Source organism: Chenopodium quinoa, unplaced genomic scaffold (assembly GCF_001683475.1).
Source record: "Chenopodium quinoa cultivar QQ74 unplaced genomic scaffold, ASM168347v1, whole genome shotgun sequence".
Taxonomy (NCBI): domain Eukaryota; kingdom Viridiplantae; phylum Streptophyta; class Magnoliopsida; order Caryophyllales; family Amaranthaceae; genus Chenopodium; species Chenopodium quinoa.
Genome location: NW_018744616.1, coordinates 4142543 through 4168958, shown reverse-complemented (window position 1 = coordinate 4168958; position 26416 = coordinate 4142543). Strand labels below are relative to the sequence as shown.

Below are 26416 nucleotides of genomic sequence, written 5' to 3'. Positions count from 1 at the left end.
ATTTTCTTTCTATGTGGGACTTTTTGCTCAACACAAAATTATTCTATAATATTAGTTTTTTCTTCTTACTTTATCTCATTACATTGTTTTATTTGTTCAATCTTAATCATTCTTGTCCACCTTATACAAAAATAATTCATCATCATTTAATTAATTTCACTTTAAATTTAAAATGTGTTAGATGTGAACATAAGATTCATAAGTAATAGCTTCTCTCTATAGAGGTACCTATACAATAAAATGTTTAAAATTATTTAAATTGAGTTGATAAGGAGTATATAGTTATCCCAAAAGCTTTGTTAACCAATTTTAGATGTTAATATCCATCATTTTTCTATCTCATCTTCTTATTACATTATTTCACTTCTAGTGATAATATTAGTTGCTTTACAAAAAATTATAAAGTATCATTAATGTTTGTGAAAGTTTGACATAATTTTTTCTTTTAATAACCACTTTTAATTTATACTCTTTATTTTATTTTTTTTCAATATGATTTGAGAAAATCTCTCACACATATTTCTCTCCACTCTCCCCATTACATTGTATCATTTGTTCAATTTTAGTAATTATTGCCTACTTTGTACAATAATGTTTCATTATTTTTCCTTAACTTTTCTCTAAAGAGGTATTATTTTTTAACTATGATATTTTTTCATAATTAATAAAAATAATCATCAAGCTACGTGCTCACAAGCTTATCGAGCCGAGTTATAACATGCTCTACTTGAGTCGAGTTTTGACGGAGCACTGACTAAGTTGTTCTCGAATTACACAACTCGATTAAAACCCCTAGTAAAAATATTAGTTTTGTTTAAAATTATCGAGGTGAGTTACTTATAGCTTAGGGAATTCGTGCTCATCAAGGTTATGAGTTTAAAACGAAACAACTCAAGTTGAGTTTTGACCAAATGGATCTCAATTTTCTCAAGTTAATTAGTACGGAGTATATATTTATAAACATTGATTTACTTTGAGCAAAATAAAAATAATAATAATAATAATATGAGAAGAATGTGAATTTAATAATAATATTATTAATAACAACAACAATGACACTAATAATAATAGTAATAATAAGCAACTGGAATCGGGTTTAGACCTAAAAAACTAGGTTTGGGTAATGTCCAACCACAATCTTGGTAATTACCAAGAAAACCAAGTTTAGGTAATGTTCATCCACAATCTTGGTAATTACCAAGAAAACTGGATTTTTTTCGTAACTTGATATACAGCTATAATAAAAAATTTAGCTATATACCATCATGAAGTTAAAGCCCAAATGAACTTGGGCCCATTGTTTGAATAATTCAAAACTTAAATAAAAGCGTGATTATTCTTAGTTTCTTCGCATATTCTTAGGTGCACACTCATGCACCTAGAAATAGGTGTAACAACATCACAATATGAACATTAGCTTTTCAAAAAATGAACATTAGCTTTCTTCTCTTCTATTTTTCTCCTTCGTTTTTTTATTTTCTCTCTCTTCACTGCTTTTTAATCCCTTTTTACATTTTTTTTATTGAATTTGTTTCTTACAACATGAAAGTAGTTATTAAGTATGAATTTTTGTGTGAATTTCAATTGATTAAGGTTTATATGAATCTTTAAATTCACAAGTAATACTCTGTTTTTTCTCTTTCCTCCTTTAATTCCTTTTTCCTCTGTTTTTTTCTTCTATTTTTCTCGTTTTTTTGACTTAATGATTGAATCTGTTCCTTACAATATGAAATTGGTTGTTTATCTGATTTTTTGAATTCACATTAATTGAATTATTTTAGCTTCGATCAATTCCATCTGATTTTCTGCATTTTTTTAATCAATGAACATAATCAGGCAAAATATGAACATATGAACATAAAACATATGAAAATATGCATTTCAGAAAGTAAACATAACAATTCAAAATATGAACGTAAGCATTGGTTTCCTTAAAGTGAATATAACCATTTAGAAGATGAATATATGCGTAAAAAAATATGAACATATGCATTTAAGATAGAGAACATATGATAAACAAACTTAATGAGAATATTTATGAACAACAAATATTTACTATGAATATTTACATTATGAGCATATAAAATATTATTATGAAAATAAGGCATGTAATTATAAACATAGAAAATTGAAGAAATAAAAAATAATATGATTATGAAACATATGAATTATAAGTATTAAAAATATAAACATATGCATTCAAAATATGAACATATGCATTGGTTCATTTTTGAATGCGTATGAACATAATTAAGCATTTCAGAAGGTGAACATATACATAAAAAATATGAACATATGGATTTAGAAAGTGAATTTAAGCATTTCAGAAAGTTTACAAAAGGATTCAAAATATGAACATAAGAATTCAAAATATGAACATATGCATTTTGGAATGTGAACATAAGGTATCCGTTTGATTTCACTAATTTTTTTTTTTTGACAATTCCAATAAAAAATTTCGAACAATAGGGTATCGAACAATATTCAAACAAAATTAATTGATAATCATATAAATTCAAACAAAATTAAATAAATTGCCTTTTTTTAGGGAGGATCTTTTTTATTTTGCATCTCTTTTCTAATGTCCATTGATGTTTTTGCAATTTTTTAGTGATAAGAAATGAAATAGAGGGGAGAGAAAGTGAAATAGAGGAGAGAGAAAATCATAAGAAGAAGAAGAGCAATTTCTAAGTTTGGAAGTGACGTTACACTGAGTGTGGGTGGGTGTATTGTAGTTACCGTGTTTTTTAGTTAGTATTAGGGCCTTTTTTTTGCTTTTGGACCTTTTTTTAGCACGTGGGCCGCTGTTACACTTACACCTATCTAAGCTGCCCAAGGGTGCACCTTAGACTAATTGAAGTTTTTTACTATTGAAAGAGAGGCTAAGCTTCTTTTTTTTATAACCTCTCCATATCAATACTTTCTATTTTCTTTCAATGTGGGACTTTTGTGAACACAAAATTACTCTATATGAATAGTTTTTCTTCCTCCTTTATCCCATTACATTGTTTCATTTGTTCAATCTTAATCATTCTTGTCTACCTTATACAAAAATATTTCATCATCATTTAATTAATTTCACTTTAAATTTAAAATGTGTTAGTTGTGAAAATAAGTAATAGCTTCTCTCTATAGAGGTATCTATACAATAAAATGTATATAATTATTTAAATTAAGTTGATATATAGTTATCCCAAAATCTTTGTTAACCAATTTTAGATGTTAATATCCATCATTTTTCTATATCATCTTCTTATTACATTATTTCTCCTCTAGTGATAATATTAGTTGCTTTACAAAAATTTATAAATTATCATTACTTTAAATTGATAATATTTTTTTATTTATTTAAATTTTGTATAATTAATTTACTATATTGAAACATACTCCTGTTGATTTAGTCAAGTGTCTCTTGTGGCTTGCTCCCTGCTCAAAGACTCTACATGTATGCAATTTCGATATTAAAATTTAATAATAATAATAATAATAATAATAATAATAATAATATAATAATAATAATAATAATAATAATAATAATAATAATAATATAATAATAATAATAAGAAGAAGAAGAAGAAGAAGAAGAAGAAGATAAAGAAGAAGAAGAAGAACAACAACAACAACCACAACACGTACTACTAGGTCTACTACTACTACTACTACTACTACTACTACTACTACTACTACTACCACCACTAATCAATCAATCAATAACTATGTACGGAGAACGGAATACTAATCTCAACCTTTAATCGCACTCCATCTGATCTAACGGCTCACTAGTTACTCATGAGTTTATTAATCCGATTTATAGCTTGCTCAACTCAAGTGTACACAACTCGAGTCGGGACACCTAAACATTGATTAACAAAAAAAAAATTATCTAGGCGAGTTGAGTTATAGCTTGCTCAACTCGTTCTCATTAAGGTTATGAGTTTGAGATGAGACAACTCAAGTCGAGTTAGACCAAATCGATCTCGATTTTCTCAATTCAATTAGTATACATTTATAAACATTAATTTTCTCAATAATATTTAATATTTTATAAAAATTCTACTAATCAACGAATAAACATTGATTTGTTGAATAATACTCAATTCATAAACATTGATTTGCTCAATAATTTATAAAATTTCTACTAATCAACGAATAAGGAAAATGTATAAACTTAAATCAATTTTTCCTAAAAAAATATTATACATAACAATTTCAAATTAATGTTAGTACTATAAATTCAAAAGGCAAGACATATTTATATTTCAATTAATTACATAATTTACATTAAATTTTAATTAGGATAATCTTTGAATTAATATCTTAAATAAAGATTAATAATTTAAAAAAACCACCTTCACCCACACCACACAGCCACCTCCACCTCCCCCTCCCCCTGACCCCCCCGACAACATACCGGAAAAAATCCCGGCGGTCTACAACACCCACCTTCCCCGGCCGTCGCAACCCCTAACACCTCCCTACACCCAAAACCCGCCGCTTCCCCTCTTCCTCCCCACCTCAAATCGACCAACTCATACTGATGTCACAGCTAGCTTCACCTAGATCTGATGCTTACCATGCCAGGGATGTCGTTTTGTGGTGGGGGGAGGAGAGGGTGGGGAAGGTTTTAGCTTTAGAGATGATTTGAGGTTCGCCGGTGAAAGGTAGACGGCGGAAAGCAATAAAAAGGAGTGGGTGAACTGACGCCGACGGGGGAGGGCGGTCGGTCGATTGGCTGGGGAAGGAATGATGTCGCCGGCAATGGATGGAGAACTCTGGTCGGTGGTTGTCGACGTCGGTGATGGGGGACTGCAATTCCTGCTCATCATTTTTTCAGCTATTTTTTTTTCTTAATTTCTATTTTTAAAAATATTTTCCATATTTTCTAAAATCATTAAAATGAATTTTGGTAAAAAAAAATAAGGGGTCCATAATTTTTTTTAATTGTGGTGTAAAATTTACCACCTAAGATAGCTTAAGGTGATAAAAGTTTCTTTGATCACCTTAGAATTTTCAGCGTAGACATAAACGCAAAAACAAGGCATTAGTTCGAGGAGACCATCTTGCTCGCACAGTTTCCTTCGACCTTGACGGTTGCACAAAATACTATTTTCACGTGTCTCGATTTGCGGTTTCACGTCTTTGCGGCATGGTTTATGGAATATTTTATCAGTTTATATTTCTTCACATGACGGCTATTGTAAGAATTTACTTTAGGAATAATTTATTGCTTCATTTTTGTTATAAAAATAAAAACTATTGGGTAATCGTTTAATTTGGATTAAGACTTTAAGCATTATTATTCCTTGTATATATATCTTTCCCCAATGTAATAAATAGAAGCTCTTAAACGCTTCACCTAGTATATCAAACCACATACGTAAACACTTGTGTTGTTTGATTATCTGTAATCCCCCATATTTTCAACTTAATTATAATATATTTATTTATTATTCATACAAATATTTTTATGTCAATTTCATTGAATAAATTATTTTTGTGAAAAGATTGAAGTAAACTAATATGTTTTGGACTAATTTAAATTTTTTTTAACTGAAAAGCCCAAAACCTCAAGTTTTACTCCTAATCTAATTAGAAAACCCAAGGCCCAGATAAAACCCCCATAAACCCCCAAACTTTTTTCTCCTTTCACATAAAATTCATTCACTTCTCCTTCCTCCTTCTCTACTATTCACGGCTCTCACACAAAAAGAAAAAAAAAATATTCTGCACGTTGTTGCCGCGCCACCAGCCCACCGTCGATGCCGCCCTGCTGCCTCCGGCGACCACACCGCCCACCACCGCCCAGCCAAGCCGCCAGTTTTGCACCCCCTCTTAATCTCTTTCCTCTTCTTTCTTTCTCTGTTTTTTATAAGTTCTTGTTTTAATTTCAAAGATTCAATCTTTATATTATTTATTTCATGATTTTTGGTTATCATAGTTTGATTATGAGTTTGGACTGTAAAAGATTGAAAATTTATAACTTTTATGATCTTTAAAGTATAGAACTAATTTTCAGATTTCTTTAACAAAGAATTTTGAGTCTAAAACCTTGATTTTTCATGATTTTAGGGCTTGAAACGTGTTAGTCAAGTTTCTTAAGTATATAGTGTTTATGTTATGTTAAAATTATATTTTTAGTGATTAAAACTAATTTTCAAATTATTAAAAATATAGATTTGGGAATTTAAAGCATTCTAAATCATGTTTCTTAGAGTTTTCTATACACTATATGACCGTTATGATTAATTTATGTTAATAGATTACTAATGTATCAAGTTTAAGGTTTAAATTAATTTTTTAAGTTTTTTTTTGTAATCTAAAATTTAATGTTTTGGTATAAGAAAAATAATAGGCTTTGATGTTTCTACATATATTTTAAGCTATTATTCCATTATTCCAAATATGGGTTGTTTAATTTGCAAAGGACGCGTATAAACTAAATTTTCAGATTTGGTTAGTAGCTTAAACATGTTGTAACTTCATATATAAAGATGTATTTTAAGGTTTTTATGAAGGAAATTTAAAGAACTATATAAAGACTTTAATTTTAACTAAAGGGAAAGTTTTAAAGTGTTGTTTGATTTGGATTTTGGAGGTTTTAAAGCAAGTTAGTATTGCTGTAAATTTGATTGATTGGGTATGGATTGAGATGTTATTGTTTTGTTTAGGAGAGGATTTTATTGAAGGTGATTTCTAGGTAGTAAAGTGGCATTCCAATTCGTTTATTCAAGGTACGTACGAGTTACGAAACCTTGCTTTTAAGTGCACGTTTAAGGACGGATCGAGAACTTAGTATCATGTATAGGGATGACTGGGTTAAATTGTTTGGTTATACATTGTAAAATTTGTATGACGTGCACTATTTAATAGTGCAAGTATTATTTGTGCTCTAATTATGCAAGGTGTGCTTAGAGGCAAAGGTATGTGATTGGTGTAATGATTAATTTATTACTCATTCATGATTATTGAAATAGGATGAGTAAAGGAAGGATTCAAGTCTTATAAGACGAGGTTAAGGTTTTAGGGTGCCTTATGCACTCAAGGTGTTTATACACAGAGGTAGTTAAAGGAATAAATAATAAATGTTGCTTGTCACTAATAAATCAAGAAATGAAATTGGAAAGTTTTTTTACTTGATTGGATTGATTGTATTATTTGCATATGAGTCATCACCAAGTCTTAACCTATAAATCACGTAAAGTGCAAGATGGATGAGCAATAAAACTCTGGATTGGTGCACTTCTAGAGTAATGACAATCAGGGGTTGGGGTACACGGGGTATTAGCCGTATACTTTTCTCGAGGCCGTCTGATATACGAGTCTCTTATTTTAATTTTTTTCAAAACTAGGAGTTAGGTGAGATCTCATACTAACTACGGTCACAAAGTCGCGCGCGTGGTCATTGGATGTTTATTGATGTTTCCGAAAGGAGGCATGGGGTTTTCTTTTTTGATGTTCCAAATGGAGCATGGGTTGGACAACCTTGTCTATTGCTTAATCCAATGAATAAAAATAATGATTTACCTATTAATTAATGGAGTCTTAGTAATATAAATAGTTGAGTCATGTGTCGAGTCTATAAACTAATGATGTGTGATGATTGATTATTAGTAGAATGTTAGGGATTTCTTTTATGTTTTGCAGCTTGTATGTACTCAGCCTTACTAATTGCATGCTTTGTGTTTCTTTCTTTGGTCATGGCCTTCGCCTTTCAATGATCTTGTGACAATCTAATTTTTACACTTGTAATATTGGGGAGCAGATTAACCACATGTTCCTACACATGAAACATTTGTTTCTAGATGGTGGGATCTTGAGTGGAGTGTTGGTTGCTTTTCTTATTTTTATTGTTATTTTCTTTGGAAGTTATTTAAACTCAATTTTACATTCATACTACTTCTATTGGTTTGAGTTTTGAATAAGGGCCTTAATGGTTCCAAGTTGTAAGATTTAGTTTGGTTTGTGGTTATTGGTTTTGAAACTTATTTATATAACTGATTTAAATTTTCCACTCCTAATTTGTGATATAGCCTTAACGTTTGAACACGTGGCGGTAGCACGCCAGTAATTCTCTTGGATTTTGTTCAGGGTACTCACAGGTTTAAAGAGAGAATTATTAGGGTGTTACATTATCTTCTTTATTATTTTCTTACTTTTATTTTTTTATTGACTATTGTTCCAGACAAATCAAATACAACACCTATTTCTCAACAATATATATGCCATGCAATAGGGTTGTATTGTTCACATTAGGTACCGTACCTGTAGACACCCATTTGTGTCTCCCCAAAACCAAACCCAGTGATGAGTACCTTTCATGTCGAATCATATTCGAATGAAGTGAAAGTGTGGAAAGTCTAGTGTTGCAATTAGTTTTTTATTTCTTTTCTTTCTCTCTATTTTTGAAAACCTATTTTAAGAAAACAGCCAATCCAATTTGATTTGGTCCATGGCAATAGTCCAATAATGGTGTAGGTGGGTCGGGTTCGAAAATAGCTTTCCAACGATATATTATAAGCCTAATTCTGTTGAATAATGAGGAAGTTATGGCCAAAATACTAAACTGGGCCCGGTTTGATTTTTATATGCGGCCTAATGATCTAGAGGAGGGTCTATCATGATTTATCATTCCTAATACGATTAGGATTGACAATAGTCTTCTAGAATTTTATAGAAGGTTCTTTTGAATCCTAGTTTAATTAGCATTGGTAAATCGACTTTTAGGAGTTTTAATTACAATAAAAGAAGTGTTTTAAGGAAATTACAGTTTTACCCTCTCGTACGCTTAAATTTTATCAAAATAAGAAAACGCGTGGAAAATAGATTGCAGGACCTGATGAGTGTCATTTATGGCACTCATTTGGCCTCTTTTAGGATGATTTCACGCTATTTTATAGCCCTTCTCCTTAGTTTTTCCTTAATTTTGTTCTTTATTTCGTTAGTTTGTGCTTTCCATAGTTAGTGTCCTTGTTTTGTGCATTTCTTTGTTTATTTGTTCTTTTTCCCTTTTATTTTTTTGTGTTCGTTTGTTTTTAGGTTATGATCGTGTTTCCAAGGATTCCCGAGCCTTCCTCTCATATTTCTCATCAATTTGGATGCCTCATGTTCGCCTTTCGGAGCTTCAAGTTTGTAGGAACGCAAAGAGCAAATCAAGAGATCGGTGCACGTATGCGGTGGGGGCGTCATCTTTGCCATGAACCCACCAAAATGGCCCTTTCAAGACTGCCTTCCTTGGTGTTCATCATCATCATAAAAACGAGCCCACGAGGATGAGCTTGGACGAAGAAGAGGGGGGATCCCCTGCTGCCAGGTGCGGGCGCGCAAGAGGGTGGTGCGGCCGCGCACCTGGGTGGCGCAGGCGCGCCTACCAGGGCCCCTGTTCCGCACCCTTTTTTCCGCGACCGCGCCTCTCCTCTAATGCGACCGCGCCTTCTGGGGTTTCTTTTGGGACAATCTAACTAAATCTTCTTTTGCATCTTTCCTATATATAGTTTTTCCTTCTATTTTTTTAGAGGAGAGGAGAATTAGAATAGAATTAGAATCAGTTTTAGATAAAAAAAAAATTAGAGAGCGAAACTCTAGATTTTTAGAGAGAGAATTTCATGGTGGATTGTTGATGATTGAAGATTTCTCCATTTCCTTTGATTTTTGATCAAGTTTTTAAGGATTTCCTTTCTTTAATGCAATCTTTAGTTTGATTTTTAGTTTGATTTCAATTTTTTTGTTGAATGTTCAAGTTTGATTGAAGTTTGATTGATTTGTGTTTGATTTTAGCTTGTTTGATTTGATCATGACGAATTTGTTGATTAGCCTTGTTTTGATCTTGATTTCAATGGCTAGTGAGTAGATAGCTTGCTAGGGTAATGGTGAAGCATGTATGAGTAATGGATTAAATCTAATTGGGGAAAATTGATGGAGTTGACTATGTGATTAAATTGGTTGATGATCATGTGCATGTCTGTGATTAATTAAAGAGTAGCTAACTTTTGATTGTTGCACTAGATTGCATTGTAAGTTTGCATTGATACGGACCATAGATTTGTGGCTTGCATTTAATGATTGAGGTGTCTTGTGATGTTTCCTAGCTAGAGTTTATCGTAGTTGACGCTAGTTAGACCTCTAGGAGAATAGCTTGATATGCTCTTTTGGTTGCATGATTGGTCTTCCCTCACATTGCTTGACTTAGTCACTTTGACCTCCCAATTAGTTAAATCTGTTACGATTGCATGTGGATCCTAGCCCTAGTGGTTCTTACATTTGATTTCTTCTCGTTTATTAGTTGTCTTTGTCCTAGCATAACATTCACACCCAATCATTACATTTCGGAATAGCTTGACCATAGACAATAGATAATCGCCCACCATTCCTTTGGGTTCGACCCTCAACTTACCATTATACTTGTGTTGGGGTGTGTTGAGTGTTTACAAATTTTGTTTGGCCTCGGATAGGGGTTAGTTTCAACGACCTAGTCTCAATCCTCGCCAAAATGGCGCCGTTGCCAAGGAGTGGTGTTGCGATTGTGTATTTTTGTTGAGTCTATTCCATCTTATTCAAAAATACAAAAAGATTTTTCTTCTTTCTTTAAGGCTACACTTGTAGCCGTGTTACTAACAATTTCTTTTCAGCTTTTGCATGCATAGTAGAACTCGTGTTAGGACCTTAGTTCTTTTGGATCCGGAAATTGAAAGAACTCTTTCACGAAGAAGGGTAGCCAACCGGTCTTTGAGCCTAAGTTCCTCAAGTGAAGAAGAGTTTGAGGAAGAAGAAGAGCAAGCCATGGGAGAGAATCCAAGAGTAGCTTTGAAGGAGTTGGGAATTCCCGGTGCTTATAGGTTTGAGAGTTGCATTGCTCTACCTACAACACCGGCGAATGATTTTGAAATTAGACCGGCCATGATTACTTTGATAGAAAGGAGGCAATTTAGTGGAGCCAAGAGTGAGAGCCCGTTGAATCACCTTAAGGAATTTGAGAAGTATTGTAATACTATCAAGGTGAACGGCATTTCTCAAGAGTTCATTTGGCTAAAGTTGTTTCTCTTTTCTCTTATTGGTCGTGCCTTAGAGTAGTTGAATAAAGAGGTTAAGCCAAATTCCCTTAGGATGTGGGATGAATTCACCAAAGCTTTCTTGTCTTGCTTTTATCAATAAAAGAAGACGGCGGAGGGTAGAGCCTTGATCCAAGGATTTAAACAAAGGCCTAATGAGAATCTCTATGAAGCATGGGAGAGGTACAAGGACTACGAAAGAGAGTGTCCACATCATGGAATTCTTACCTATCAAGTGATACAAATTTTCTATGGAGGCTTGAGTGCTCAAGGCAAGTCATGCCTAGATGGAGGAGCCGGAGGTCCTATAATGAATAGGACGGAAGAAGAGGTAGTTGACATAATTGAGGATGTGGTGAGATACTATAGAGATTGGCAAGAAGGAGAGAGGGAGTCCACGAGTAAGAGTGGCTCAACGGTTTATTCGGTGGATCATCTCAACGCAATTAACAACTTGTCCTCCCAAATTTCAAATCTAGGGAAGGAAGTGACGTCGCTCAAAGCAAATCTTGAGAGTGTTTCTACGAATTCATTGAGTCTTCCCTCCCAATCTAAATGGAGAGGTACATTTTCTAACTCTTCTCCTTCTACTTCCAATAACATGCCAAGTGGTTGTCTATTTTGTGATTCTTGTGGATCTTATGATCATGATTCTTCCATGTGTTCTCAAACTTTTGTTGATGGATGTGATGATGTTGAAATTAATGAATGTGAACATGTGAACTTTGTGTCTAGTGCCAATGGTGGTCAAAGGTTTGATGGACCTAAGAATTTTAGTAATAAGAATTCTCACCCCCAAGGTGGTTTCGATAACTACAACAATGGAGGCTATAGGAACCAAGGAAACCAAGGTTTTCGAGGTAACTATAACAACCAAGGCTATAGTAATCAAAACCCGAGCCATGGGTATGGTAACCAAAGTCAATCTCAAGGCTTTGGTAATCATTACCATAATGGTGGCAATAGTCAAGGTCGTGGCAATTGGAGCAACAACCAAAATCGAGGAAGTTTTTAAAATAACAACCAAAGGGGACCCCCACCCGATTTTGCTCCAAAGCCTCAAGGCAATGGTGAAAATTCTAATTCCCAACCATCATCATTTAAGACAAATTTGGAAGAAATGATTGATAACCAAACCAAGATCATCAACACATATATGGCGGTGAGTGACAAAAAATTTAATGAGATGATGACTCATAACAAAATGCTTGAGACACAAATAACCCAATTAGCCAACACTCTAAAGGATTGTGATAGTCCATCCTTTTTGCCTTCTCAAGGAGTGGAACCTAAGAAACCTGTTTATTCTATCACCACTAGGAGTGGGAGAGTTCTTAATGAGGGAGATTCTAGGTCCATTGAGGAGGATGAGGAGAGGAGTGACCCAAGAGTGGAATTTGAGAAGGTTGAGTCTAAGAGTGTGAGTTATGAGGATGTGCAAGAGGAAAAAAGGAGTAATGAGAAAGAGCGTGAGGAAGTGCGGAGACCCGACCTCCCATACCCACAAAAATTCTTGAGGCACAAAATTGATGAGCAATTTGGAAAATTTATTGCTATGTTCAAAGAAGTTCACCTTTCTATCCCCTTCACCGATGCAATTACCCAAATGCCTAGGTACTCTAAGTTCCTTAAGGAGATTTTGAGTGGGAAGAGAATGTGCAATGAAGTTGATTCGGTTGAAGTTGGGAGTTGTTGTAGTGCTTTGATTCATAATGAGTTTCCCAAGAAGATGGAGGATCCGGGAAACTTCTCTATTCCATGTGATATCAAAAGGAAAATGTTTAATAATGCTTTTTTGTGATCTTGGAGCTAGTGTGAGCGTCATGCCTTATTCCATTTTCAAGAAACTCGAGCTAGGTGAGCTACTCCCATCTAACATAACCCTTCAATTGGCCGATCGTACTATTATGATTCCAAAGGGGAGATTTGAGGATGTTCCTCTTAAGATAGGAGGGTTCATTATTCCCGTTGATTTCATTGTGCTTGAGATTGCGGAAGATGACCATATCCCTATCATTTTAGGAAGACCTTTCTTAGCCACTTCGGGAGCCTTAATAGATGTGAAAGGAGGCCGTATTACCTTGACAATTGGTAAGAAAGAGGAAAGCTTTGAGTTGAAACCAATGCATGAGTCTTTGTCTCTTGTGCAAGGAATTATGTGTGCTAATTCCCCTCGCTCTATTGATAATGTGTGCATGATTAATTCTTCAACTAACGATGTTCTTGAGAATTGTGATGATGTTCTATCAAGTTTTGATGGCAAGAAGGTTAGTGAAGAGAAAATGATGATTCCAAAGCTTACGGACGAGGAGGAAGTTGAAATCCCTCATTGGTTTGAGCTCTATCCTCAAGATGGAAGGGATGTTCCCATGAGTATAGATGGTGAGGAACCATCTACAATAAGCAACAAGCCAAAGAAAAAAGCTCGTGATTCTTAGAAGAAGAGAGGGAGAAAAAAGTTACGAAAAGAAAAATTTGCAATTGAAAAGTCTTTGAAAGAAGTTTCATCAAGCAACAACAAGAGGTTGCTAGAAGTTAAAAAAGAATTTGCTATTTCCGCTACCTTGAAGAAGGTGGTGTTCTTTGACCCTCCATGACTTGGAGGAAGGGTCGAGCTTAGGACCATAAGCAAGCGCTTCCCGGGAGGCAACCCAGAGATTTCTAACTTTTCTTTTTGATTTTTGAATTTCTCTTATTTTTCCTTCTTTTATTTTCTTTTCTTTCACTTTTCTACTTGATTGGATTTGTAGGTTGCATTTTTAGGATTGGATTTCATTAAGTAAGCATGAAGAATGAGAAGGTGTTTTGCGGTTTTTGATGTGACTATACTCGATTTTATCGAAATTTGAGGTAAAAGGTTAGAATATTAGTGAGGTAAGTTAGGGATTTTGTGCTTTAAAGTTGAAGGAAGTTTGCACTTGGTGGGTTGTTATGGTGGGTTCATGAAATTCTAGTTTTAAACTCACTAAAACGGGATTTTGCTACTGCCTATGTTGGTGTTTATCATCATCATTATTCATGTACCCACCAATGAACGCACCAAGAACTTAAAAAAAAATAATAAGAGAGAGCTAGGCTGGGCTCAGGTGCGGGCGCACACGCGCTTGGTGCGGCCGCGCACCTGGCTGGTGCGGGCGCGCATCAACCCGAGCCTCTCCTTTATTTTCCTTCTGTAGGCGTCGTTTGAAGTGCGCCTACGTTAAAAGCATGTGGTAAATATGCTTGGCACTCATAGGAAGTAGGAATTGACATAATACGATTAGGGACAAGGAAAGTAGGGAGCCGCCAACAAGTTTTTAAGGAACTTGTAAACCGTTCACGGATCATAAAAGGCAACCACGAATAAGGGACAACGAAGACAACAATGATTGACCCGTGAAGGTTACACCCCATTCATAATCCATGAGATTACTAACTCCATATGGTTCGGAACCACGAAAGGAGGATCGGGGATGATAGTACGAAGTGAGTCATGGAGTCACATTCGCCCGTATTGGCCTCTACTCGATTCTTATAGTGAAAAGTGACTCCTGCGATCTCAAAGGCATACAAACAAAGATTCAATTTTCTCCAAACTATTATTAAGCTAAATTGGTTGAATATTAATGCACACATAATTCTAAAATATTGGTGATCACTTCAATTAATAATAAGATTAAAAGGGATCCTAAACCGGTTGTCCAAATTATCTTATTAGGCGTGATTTTCAATTACATACTCCCTTTAAACATGCAATGGTGATCATAAAAATTATAGAACAACATTAATATTAAAACCAATTTAATCACAATTCCAACAATATAAAATCGTTAGAAAAATAATAAAAACGAAAGGAGCATGATCCTTACTTTGATTCTATTTGTTTGCAACTACAAAATAATAAACGAGTTAGTAGCTTCAAGGAAATAAATAAACAATAATTAAATTAAATTAAATAAAATAAAGTTGATTTTGGGGCCAAACCCTCAAACAGTTCTACCTTTCACGTCTTGGCTTAAGGACAGAACCTCGAGTAAAATATGGACTCCTTTGAGTGCTTGAAGAAGGAATTTTGAAGTGAAAAGGGTAGGCTAGTGTTTAGCCTAAAGCATAGAAGAAAGAAAATAAAATCAGAGAATTACTCGGTGCCCCGTTCATTAGAAATGAGGGGGTATTTATAGGGAAAATGTGTTGAGGGAGCACACGGAACCCTAAAATGATAAAAACCCTAAAAAAGTATCCCGTGACACGGTCAATCTGTACCGTGACATGGGAAGCTCCACCGTCAGACGGTACACTTTCCCGTGACACGGTACATTTTTGGTGTGACGTGGGAAATTTTCAGAAAACGGGATAAAAAACGCGTTAAGGGTTTACGCGGAAAAGACACGAAATGTCCCGTGTCACGGCAGACCTCCCGTGTCACGGGAAATCCCACCGTTAGACGGGAAGGATTCCCGTGACACGGTAGGTACCTGTCGTGGCGCGGGAAATTCCAGCCTGTTTTTCCGTCTAAATACATTTTTAACCCTAATTTCCTTCGGCATTTTAAGTGCCGATTGATAATTTCGGGCCTTTTCTGACTTTTTATTATTCGGGCTAAAATAAGAAAATAATTAAATTAAAATAAATAAAGGGTTTGGGCCAAAAATAAATAATAAAAAGGCTTGGGCTAGAAATTAATTAATAAGTTTGGGCTGAAATTAAAACTATGCTTTTACCAAACATCAAGACTAATCCATGGACTGTTCAAAAATATGAATTTAATAAAATACGATTTTTTAAGCACTCTCGGGATTAAATACTAAACCCGACCAATAGTGGCGGTGAAAGGTTGTTCATCATCGGATTTGGTTTTGGGGAGACATTTTTAGGTGTCTACACCTTCCTTCCTTTCTTCTTTCATTTCCCCTTATTTCTCCTTCATAGCTTCGACCCCCATCATCCTCAAACCCTCAAGACCACACCACTCACTTCAACAACTCATCAAAATTTCAACTCAAATCACTCAAATTTTCACTCTAAATTCACTAAAACCTTCTACTTTTCATCCAAATCATCAAATTCATACTACTTTCATCAAATTAAACCTCCAATCTCTCTTATCCATACTTGGGTATAATTTGGGGTTTTTCTATTTGGTGGAAATTGGTGGTTAAAAGTGGTTCAATCTTTCTTCATGTATGGTATAATCATCTTCTCTAGCTTTTAATTGCTCAATTATGTCATATATTTGCATGTTTTGATTTGTTCATGAGCATGAATAGTGGTAGTACCAACTTTTATGATTTTGATGATTGATATTGGTTTTTGGTTGATTATTTGAGTTGTTTGTTGTTTGATTTTACCTCACATTGTGTTGTTTGTTGATTTTGTTGGATTTGTGAGCAATTTTGTTGAGAATTTTGGAATTTGAATTTTGGTAGTGTGGGTAGTAAGGTGCTATTGTGGTATTGGTGGTTCTTCTTGTAATTGTTGATTGTGTGGGAAGAAATTGTTGGATGTTTGGTGTTGTTTGGTAATTTAGATTGGAATTGTGATTTGTGGATATTGAAGTTCTTGGTTGGTGATTTTGCGGATTGTTGCAGGAATTTTGTGATTGGTTTTGTGTGATCCTTGCACTAGAAATTCATCATGTCGAGAGTCCTCAAAAACCTTGTTAAGAAACGCAAAACAAACTCCTCCACTGGTGAACCTACCCCAAGCACATCCACCTCCCAAACACGCAAACTTACTCCACCACCCAAAAGAAAATTCCACGATAAAAAACACAAGAAACGGTACCATAATTTAAAAGAAAACCGCTTCTTTAAACCCAAAAGACACTACTTCCAATCCAACATGTCCGTATTGGGGATTGATGAGGATGTAAGGGAGTTGTTGATCAACCTACGAATGGGCACATTCATCTCCCGTAGCTACTGCACCTATGTTGAGCCCACTCTCGAATTCTTTGCTTCGGTTAAGATAGTTCCCGTAGAGGGTCAATATAGGGTTCAATTCCAAATTTTCAACAACTTCTTCGACCTCTCCTTAGAGCAATTCAATGCCGCTATAGATTTTGATCCTCATGGTGACATCTTGGATCTAGAGCCTTATATTTTTGAGGAGTATGATCAGGATTCTTGGTGGGACGATATCTCAGGAGGTGGTGAGTTTGTCACCAAGCGGGCCAAGATTAGCAATGTCTACCAACCTTGTCTTTGGGTTGTTCACCGTCTTTTGGGGTACTCGGTTTTCCCCAAGAAAGAGTTGGGAAAAATGAGCAAATTGGAGCTCAAAATTCTATGGTTGGCCACTAGAGGAGAATATCGTGGCCGGTTGAACTTGGGGTACATCTTTGCCACCTATTGTGTAGCCTTGCAAGACCGGGAGACCGGGGAGATTCCTCGTGGGGGAATGGTCACTAGGCTCTTCACCAACCTCCACCTTGATCATCATTTGCCTTATTGCAAGCCGGTTGGAGATTCTGACTCCGTGTACCTTGATATGAAACAATTGGGGCAAATTCAATTTTTCTCCAAGAATTTTGAGGAGGGGCATTATGAGTGGCTTCGGGATAACAAGCATTGGGGATACCTTCCCAACCCATCTTTGACATCTCTCCACCGGACGGACACCCCTAATGTGTGGCATGTCCCCAAGAGCTTCCGTCGCCCATTCTTTGACTCCGATGAGGAAGAAGAAGAAGAAGAAGATGAGGAAGAACAACATCAACAACAACAACAACGTCAACAACAACAACAACAACATCAAGGGAAAACGCAACAACCTCAATTTGCTAGCTCCAACTTGGAGGCCTTAGTAACCAAATGAGTGGATTACAAATCCGCTTGAAGGGCATGTATGACAAATATTTTGAGGCCCTCTACTCCCAAATGCGAGGTATTTTTGAAAGGCAACAAGGTATGTTCATTCAACAACAACTTTATGACATGGAGGTTAACCAAGGGAGCATCACTCCCCCGGTTAAATATCCTTACTTTTCGCCCCAGCAAGGTCCTATACCTTCGCATGGGCATCCTTATTGGCAAGGGCCTTTAGAGCCCGGTACCGAGCCCCGTTCTTACCCGGACGAGCGTGGTAACTACGATTATCGTGCTCCCGGAGGGTGTGACTATAGGGGTGACCCTAATTACCCCTATGTGCACCCGAACCATCCATTTGAGCTCACCTTTCCCGAGCAATTCACACCTCTTGCCCCTTGGCAACAAGATAGCTTCAAGGGGCATTATGGTTGGCCCGAGGGATTCACCGGAGGTTGGGCTCCTTACTGACCCCCAACCTTCGATGACTACATGGGTAACAATGATTCTAATGAGGCCGGGCCAAGTGGTGGTGGTAATGATGAGTCTTAGTTCCATCTCTTTTGTGCCTCTTACCTCTATCCCTTATGTTTATGTGCTTGATTTGTGTTGATGGGATGTTGAGATGTATTCATGTTTAGCTTGGGGGAACTTCTTTGTATCTCGGTTGCCAATATTTGTTGTTGTTGCATACCTTGAATTTTATTTGCCTCTTGCATGATGGTTTCCTTATCTTGGTCTCTAGTCTTGTTGTTGCTTGTCGCTAGTCCCATGATTTCGTTTTGCTATTGTTGTTGTGATGATTTCCTTGTGATGATGTTGATTGTTTCTTGATCCCTTATATCCAAAACCCTTATATTCAAATCCCTTTGAATCCAAATCTTGTAGTTTAGTACCTTTTAGTTAGTTAGTTGTTTAGTTGTTTACTTAGTTTTTCTTTACTTTCCGTTTTGGTTTTTGTTAGCCTAGTTTTACTCAGTTGTTTAGTGTTTTTGTTAGCTTCGTTAGTTTTACTTTTTCTTTTATTTTGAAGTTACTAACCTTTTTCTTTGTTTATAGCTTCTTTTACTTTTCTTGTTCTCACATGGCTTTTTGATGATGCTTACGATTTTGGAACGCAACGATGGTGGTTCTTTCTATCACCTTTGTTTATTATGCTAAGCATGGATAACTCGGTGAGACCTTTCTAATTTTTCTCTCTATTTTCTTTGGATGCATAGATTAGGTTTAGTTTAGGGGAATTTGAACGGTTCGAGGATGATTGCTTGTTAACACGTAATGTGTTTGGGATCATTGACGATGTTGTCATTCGATCACTTGTATGTCGATTGGGATATATATGTTTAACTTGCTTTCTAGTTCCTTTCTCAATTTTTCCTATTCTTTCTTTATCTATGTCTCTCCTTTTCTTTTCTTTTCCTTTTATTTTTCTTTTCCCTTATTTTTACTTTGCTCTTATCTTGGTATATGGTTTGCTTTTGAGGCTTTTTTTTAATTTTTGTTTTCCTTATGAATTGGACTTTGTACATTAGACTTTGTCTTTTGCATTAATTTCTTCCTAGGTAGTAAAGGTATGCACGGTTTGAGACTATACTTGGTTGACTCTAGGATAGGTGTATGTTAGGGTAGTTGGTTTGAACTAGGAGGATCATGAAGTCGGATTCTACTTGTTTGTGGCATGTTGGTAGTTTCTCCCTATAGTCGATTTGACACCACTAGTGAGTTTTTGCTACATCCAAGTGAGGTTCATCGTTTTTCAAGCCTTCAACCTATTTTGTATGAGCGGCGTGGATCCTTGACTATTGCAAACCTAATCCATAAAGCTTGATTTATGATTCTTAAACCCGATACTGAGCTATCTAGGGAGGACAAAGGCACCTTTTTCGGGGTGGTATTTTTCATTTTTAGGATAGTTTGTTTAATATTTGTTTTTGGGTTTACATTTGCCTTCTTGCAACCATTTGACCCTATTTCCTTATTTTCAAGCTTGTGGTGATATAGTTGGGATATGTGGTTAAATTGATGCAAGCTTGTCATTTCATCTTCTCGATCTTTGTGAATAATGGCAAATGAGTATGAGTAAAAGCCGTCCTAAATTATAAAAGGCATGGACAAATAAGTGCAATCGATATAAATAAAAAAAAAAAAAAAGGCCGTCCGAATTTAGAAAAAGGCAAGGACAAAGCAAAGCTTTACAAAAAAAATAATAAAAATAAAAAATAACCATAAAATTTGGAAAAGTGAAAAATTCAAAAACATTTTGATATATTCTTTTCTCCTTCTAAGCATTGAGGACAATGCTTCATTTAAGCTTGGGGGAGAAGCGTTTACGCTTTTTGTACATATTCTTGTGAGTATAGCTTTGAATAAGCTTGGGGGTGTTGTCGTTTTTGTTTGGTGATTTCTTGATCGTGATGTTGAGGATTGATCACCCTTTTGCTTCACTATTTAGCAAAACCGCCAAATTTTTAAATTTTAGCCTACCTTCACCCTTTATGCCTTACGTTACAACCTTTGGGAAAGCCCTTTTGACCTAGAAGTTGAGTCACTATTCGGGGGAGGGAATCATGGGTCATTGCCTAAGGAAAGGGGATGCATAGTCAAGATTGTCGAGTTGCTTAAATAAATCTCTTTTTTCGGTTCCTTCGAGGAATCATTGGGATGCTCGCTAAGGGGAGATTTGAGACTATTGGGGAGAACGCGGTAAGATCAATTGGGATGAACGTGGATTGTGATGTCTAGTTCCTATGCTTAGCATACCTTATGTTTCAATCAACCTTGGATATCTTGGAACGTGCATACCTTGACTACTTGAGAAATTTTTTTATTCATTTGCATTGTAGTCTCTTTGTAAGTCCATTTCGCGAAGGTTTTATTTTCCCTTTTCCCTTTTTCTTTTCTTTCTATGGTTTTGCCTCTTGGATGTTGGGGGATAGTTATGGGTAAACTCTTAGGATACCCTTACGAGAGCATTATTCGTCCTCTAGGGCGATCTAGGGGTTTAAAATGGCTTGTTGTAGCTAAAAACAACCGTGATTCCTACGACAGTGAGTCTTAGTGTATATTCTCATTTTGAGTCTTTCTTTTTCTTTTTGAATAAGTCTTTCATCCTTATTCTTTCTTACTTTGTTGCTCGAGGACGAGCAAAAGTTTAGCTTGGGGGAATTCGATGAGAGTCATTTAGGGCACTCATTTGGCCTCTTTTTGGATGATTTTCATGCTATTTTATAGCCCTTCTCCTTAGTTTTTCCTTAGTTTTGTTCTTTATTTCGTTAGTTTGTGCTTTCCATAGTTAGTTTCCTTGTTTTGTGCATTTTTTTGTTTATTTGTTATTTGTTTATTTTCTTTTGTTTTTAGGTCATGATCGTGTTTCAAAGAATTCCCGAGCCTTCCTCTCATATTTCTCATCAATTTGGATGCCTCATGTTTGCCTTTCGGAGCTTCAAGTTTGTAGGAACGCAAAGAGCAATTCAAGAGATCGGTGCACGTATGCGGTGGGGGCGTCATCTTTGCCATGAACCCACCAAAATGGCCCTTTGAAGACTGACTTCCTTGGTGTTCATCATCATCATAAAGACGAGCCCACGAGGATGAGCTTGGACGAAGAAGAGGGGGGCTCCCCTGCTACCAGGTGTGGGTGCGCACGGGGGTGGTGCGGCCGCGCACCTGGGTGGCGCAGGCGCGCCTAGTGCGGATGCGGGCGTGCCTGCCAAGGCCCCTATTTCGTACCCTTTTTCCCGCGGCCGCGCCTCTCCTCTGATGCGACCGTGCCTTCCGGGGTTTCTTTTGGGACGATCTAACTAACTCTTCTTTTGTATCTTTCCTATATATATTTTTTCCTTCTACTTTTTTTTAGAGGAGAGGAGAATCAGAATAGAATTAGAATCAATTTTAGATAAAAAAAAATTAGAGAGAGAAACTCTAGATTTTTAGAGAGAGAATTTCATGGTGGATTGTTGATGATTGAAGATTTCTCCATTTCCTTTGATTTTTGATCAAGTTTGTAACGATTTCCTTTCTTTAATGCAATCTTTAGCTTGATCTTTAGTTTGATTTCAATTGTTTTGTTGAATTTTCAAGTTTGATTGAAGTTTGATTGATTTGTGTTTGATTTTAGCTTGTTTGATATGATCATGATGAATTTGTTGATTAGCCTAGTTTTGATCTTGATTTCAACGGCTAGTGAGTAGATAGCTTGCTAGGGTAATGGTGAAGCATGTATGAGTAATGGATTAAAGCTAATTGGGGAAAATTGATGGAGTTGACTATGTGATTAAATTGGTTGATGATCATGTGCATGTGTGTGATTAATTAAAGAGTAGCTAACTTTGATTGTTGCACTAGATTGCATTGTAAGTTTGCATTGATACAGACTATTGATTTGTGGCTTGCATTTAACGATTGAGGTGTCTTGTGATGTTTCCTAACTAGAGTTTATCGTAGTTGACGCTAGTTAGACCGCTAGGAGAATAGCTTGATATGCTCTTTTGGTTGCATGATTGGTCTTCCCTCACATTGCTTGACTTAGTCACTTTGACCTCCCAATTAGTTGAATATGTTACGATTGCATGTGGATCCTAGCCCTAGTGTTTATTACATTAGATTTCTTCTCGTTTATCAGTCGTCTTTGTCCTAGCATAACATTCACACCCAATCATTACATTTTGGAATAGCTTGACCATAGACAATAGATAATCGCCCACCATTCCTTTGAGTTCGACCCTTAACTTACCATTATACTTGTGTAGGGGTGTGTTGAGTGTTTACAAATTTTGTTTAGCCTCGGGTAGGGGTTATTTTCAACGACCTAGTCTCGACCCTTGCCAGGATCGTACGACATGTTTGTCGCCTGTCGACAAACCTAGCGTCTGGCGACACTCGCAGCGTCTTGCGACATCCTTGTCGTTTGGCGACAAGTGTGTGTTTAGCGACAGCGTCGTGTTTTATTCTTTTCAAAAATCTAATTTGTTTTTTATCATATCCGGCTGGTTTTCTCTATAAATAGCCTCCTAAAACCTCCGTTTTAAAGGACCAATTCTCAATTCTTCTCATCCAACTCTCATCAAGAAATTCTTGATTTTTCTCTATCTTTCTTTTCTTAACTAGCCTTTTCTTATACAAAATTCCACATTCACAAGATCTAGACACACCTAGCCAAGTTCGAAGTTGCCTTTGCCCTAGACATGAAAGGTTTTAAAATCTGAGGGTTTGGTCCCAAATCTCTATTTCAATTATTTAATTGAATTCTTTGATTTTATTATTTTCCTTGAAGTTACTAACGTGTGTATTTTGTTATTAGAAAGAGGTACGAGGCATCCAATTAAGTAAGTGCTTTAATTATTTGCATTGTTAATATGATATAGAAATCATGTCTAGGTTTTTATTATGATTCCTAGTATCATGTTAGGATGCTTGATGTTTTGAATAATAAAGATGATTCCTAGTATCATGTTTAGGGAAAAGGTTATAATATCAAATATGCTTATTATTATTCCTACGATGCTTCCTATTTTCTTTCTTAATATGCATGTTAGTATCATGTTAGGGCTAAATATTTGATCTTTATTGTTTAGTGGCATGCTAGGGTTTGTTATTAATCTTGTTAGTATCATGCCTAGGATCTTGCTATTGATATTATGTTTTAACATGATTAATGATTATTATGATTATAATTTAATGATAATAATTATTTATGATTATTATTGTTATGTTGCTTGATATTTTATATTTATTGTTATTGCTTGATCACACCTTTTATGCATGTTTAAAGGAAATTTGTACTTGTAATCACGCTTAATAAGATAATTAATAATCTTGTTTAGGGTTAATTTGATTATAATTCAAGTGATCGCCAATAATAGTTTTGTTTGTGATTAATATTCAACCAACATAGATTAAGTAGGTTTAGGGTAAACCTATTGATTGCATGTTAGTCAGAAAGCGCACATTAGTACGAGAAGAATAAAGTAGAGGTCTATTATTAGGACAGGTTCAGTCTCTTTTAGATTGGATTTGTACCTTCCTCCCCGAACTTCCAGTCATGGTTCTAGACCTATTGGAGTTAACAATCTCTTGGATTGTTAAGGGGTGTAACCTTCACCCTGTGAACGGTTTACAAGTTCCTAAAACTTATTGGCGACTCTTTTGCTCTAGCTTCCTTCCCTTAGGACGTCACCGTACTTTAGTGTATGATCACAATGGGGTTCAATTTTGGGGTAATGCATGAAATATTCCCTACAGTACCGTTAAGTCTTAACAGTAAGGTTAACCGTTAGAGCGGTTACTTAAAAACACGAACCGCAATCGTAACCGTCAAGGAACGGTTAACCCGTTTCTTAACGATACAGTTACGGGTTAACTACTAACCATTAATAAAATTATAAATCAATACTTTTTTTTCTCGATCTTTTAATAGTTCCAAGCTTAAAACATAAGTAAATATAAACAATAATAAGTTCCAATTAGTTGAATACAAACTGATAAAGATTCTTTTAGAAGAAACTTACATAATTATATGTATGTTTTCCTAAAAAAACGGTTAACCATCGGTTAACCGTTTACTCAAAATGGTAACCGCAACTATAACCGTTAACCGCTATATTTAACGGTTTGGTTAACCATAAACATTTATTTTTTACAATTCGATTAACTATCCTATTAAATTTGTCGATTATGCCGGTTAACGGTTATGGTAAACGATCATGGTGTAAGAAGACCAACTCGACTAGAATATTAGGCTAATGATCGAAGTTTAGGATTGATTTTTAAACTGTGATTTATCACGCTCCCTCACATAAGAGTCCTTCGGGCTTGAAGATGCAATATTTGTCTTCTCATTAATAATGTTAAAATATTGCATTTGAAAGGAGGTGAGTTTTAAATTTATGACATTCTTATAATATATTAGAATTATCTCCCGTGTTATGTTTGATTACCAACACAGTCTGTGTAACACCCCTAATTTGCTATAAATGATAAACAAGATTTAAAGGAAAAATAAACAACCATTGAATATAATTGCGGAAGCATACACCTAAATCAGTGGTATTTCTGCCACACTCGACAACCTGTCAAGTGTTAAGGCTTACAAAATCCCAATAATTACAACCCAATAAACTAGGTGAGCTATTTATACAACTTTATAAACTCATTATAGCATACCAATAGAAACACTTGAGCTCCTTTAGATACGATCATTTGCTTAACCTGCTTAAAAAATCTTGACTACTCATCATTAAGGACAAATTCCAAAATAGATCGTCACAGGGCCACCATAAGAAAAATACATGGCCGAAAATACAAGTAGCATAACAAACAAACACACGTCAGCAAAAAGCTAAGTAATCACCGCATATCAGAATACAGAGTATAATAGGATAATCAACATTACTAGCTCAATTAAGTAATGTAGACTAAAACTACATTACACATTGTACTCTGGAACTAACCTTTGTTAAATCCAACCTCAAATAATAATTTATGAGTGACATTTATGTCACTCCTAGAGGTAGTGTTTAGGTTATTTTCATGCTTGTTTTCTCGTATTTTTTTCTTTTATTCTCTTGTTTTCTCTTTAATAACACTTCTTGTTTATTTCGTTATTTTGGCATGTTTTAGTTCTTTTCATGATTTTATTAGTTCTAAGTTTATCTCTTATTTTATTTTATTTGCTTGTGTAGTTTTAATTATTTTTAGTATTAGTTTTGTGTCGTCTTTTATTTTAGTTTACTTTATTTATTTTCATTTTATTTTATTCTTTGACCTAATTCTTTTTTTCAGTTTTGTGTGTAGGTGTTCGGGTTTCATGTCAAGTGAGTTTGGAGCTCGAGGACGAGTCAAAGTATACACATTTCTTTGCTAGCGGCTGACTGCTGCCACCTCTTATCCTACACCACTCTCTTTCCCTCTAATCTTTCTTACCCTTCACCACACCAAAACAGCAACACTACTGCTGCCTCCTCCACACCACGCACCAAACCACTAGTAGCCCCTGCTCTAACAGACAACCAACCCAAATTGGCGCACACAGCAGCTCCTGCTCTATCTTCTCACAACCCCACAAATCGTAACCAACCCCGCATCTCCAATCAACACCTGACCACCGTCAAAAGAGCATCCACCACCAACCTCCAGCCACAGCCCGCATCAGCTCCTCACAGCAACCCCGCAACACCAAAGCACAACCGCACCTAACACCAGCCCTAACTCACTTCCCATGCAGCTGCGTTGCACACCGCTGCGACAAACCACCAGCCCGCACCATCATCACAGCATCATTGCAGCCAACACCGCACCAAATTACAGCAAAAAATCAGCCACCAATCACAAGCACCCAACATCAATTACAGAAGCAGCAATCACGCCACAACAAATCACTAATTTGCACAAGCAACGACCATAATCAAAGAAAATCGCAAATTGATCGGGTTCGGGCAAACCGTTGAGGAGTTCGGTCGAAGTGCCAAAAGAGTCAGAAACATTGGAAGTTTTCTAAATTGAAGAGGTGTGGTTGAACACACCCATGGTTCGATCGAACACACCCGTAGTTCGGCCACACCAACCCATGGTTCGACTGAACTACTCCAC

At 35.8% G+C, this 26416-nt stretch overlaps 2 protein-coding genes across 2 annotated transcripts; both read left to right on the top strand.

The window, feature by feature from the left end:
• Positions 1–11646: 11646 nt before the first annotated feature.
• LOC110700119 (N66 matrix protein-like) lies at positions 11647–12060 on the top strand. The gene has a single exon (XM_021877607.1). The coding sequence runs from the start codon at positions 11647–11649 to the stop codon at positions 12058–12060; it is 414 nt and encodes a 137-aa protein (XP_021733299.1).
• Positions 12061–12201: 141 nt separating this feature from the next.
• Positions 12202–12846, top strand: LOC110700118. Its single transcript, XM_021877606.1, has one exon. The coding sequence runs from the start codon at positions 12202–12204 to the stop codon at positions 12844–12846; it is 645 nt and encodes a 214-aa protein (XP_021733298.1).
• Positions 12847–26416: the final 13570 nt, after the last annotated feature.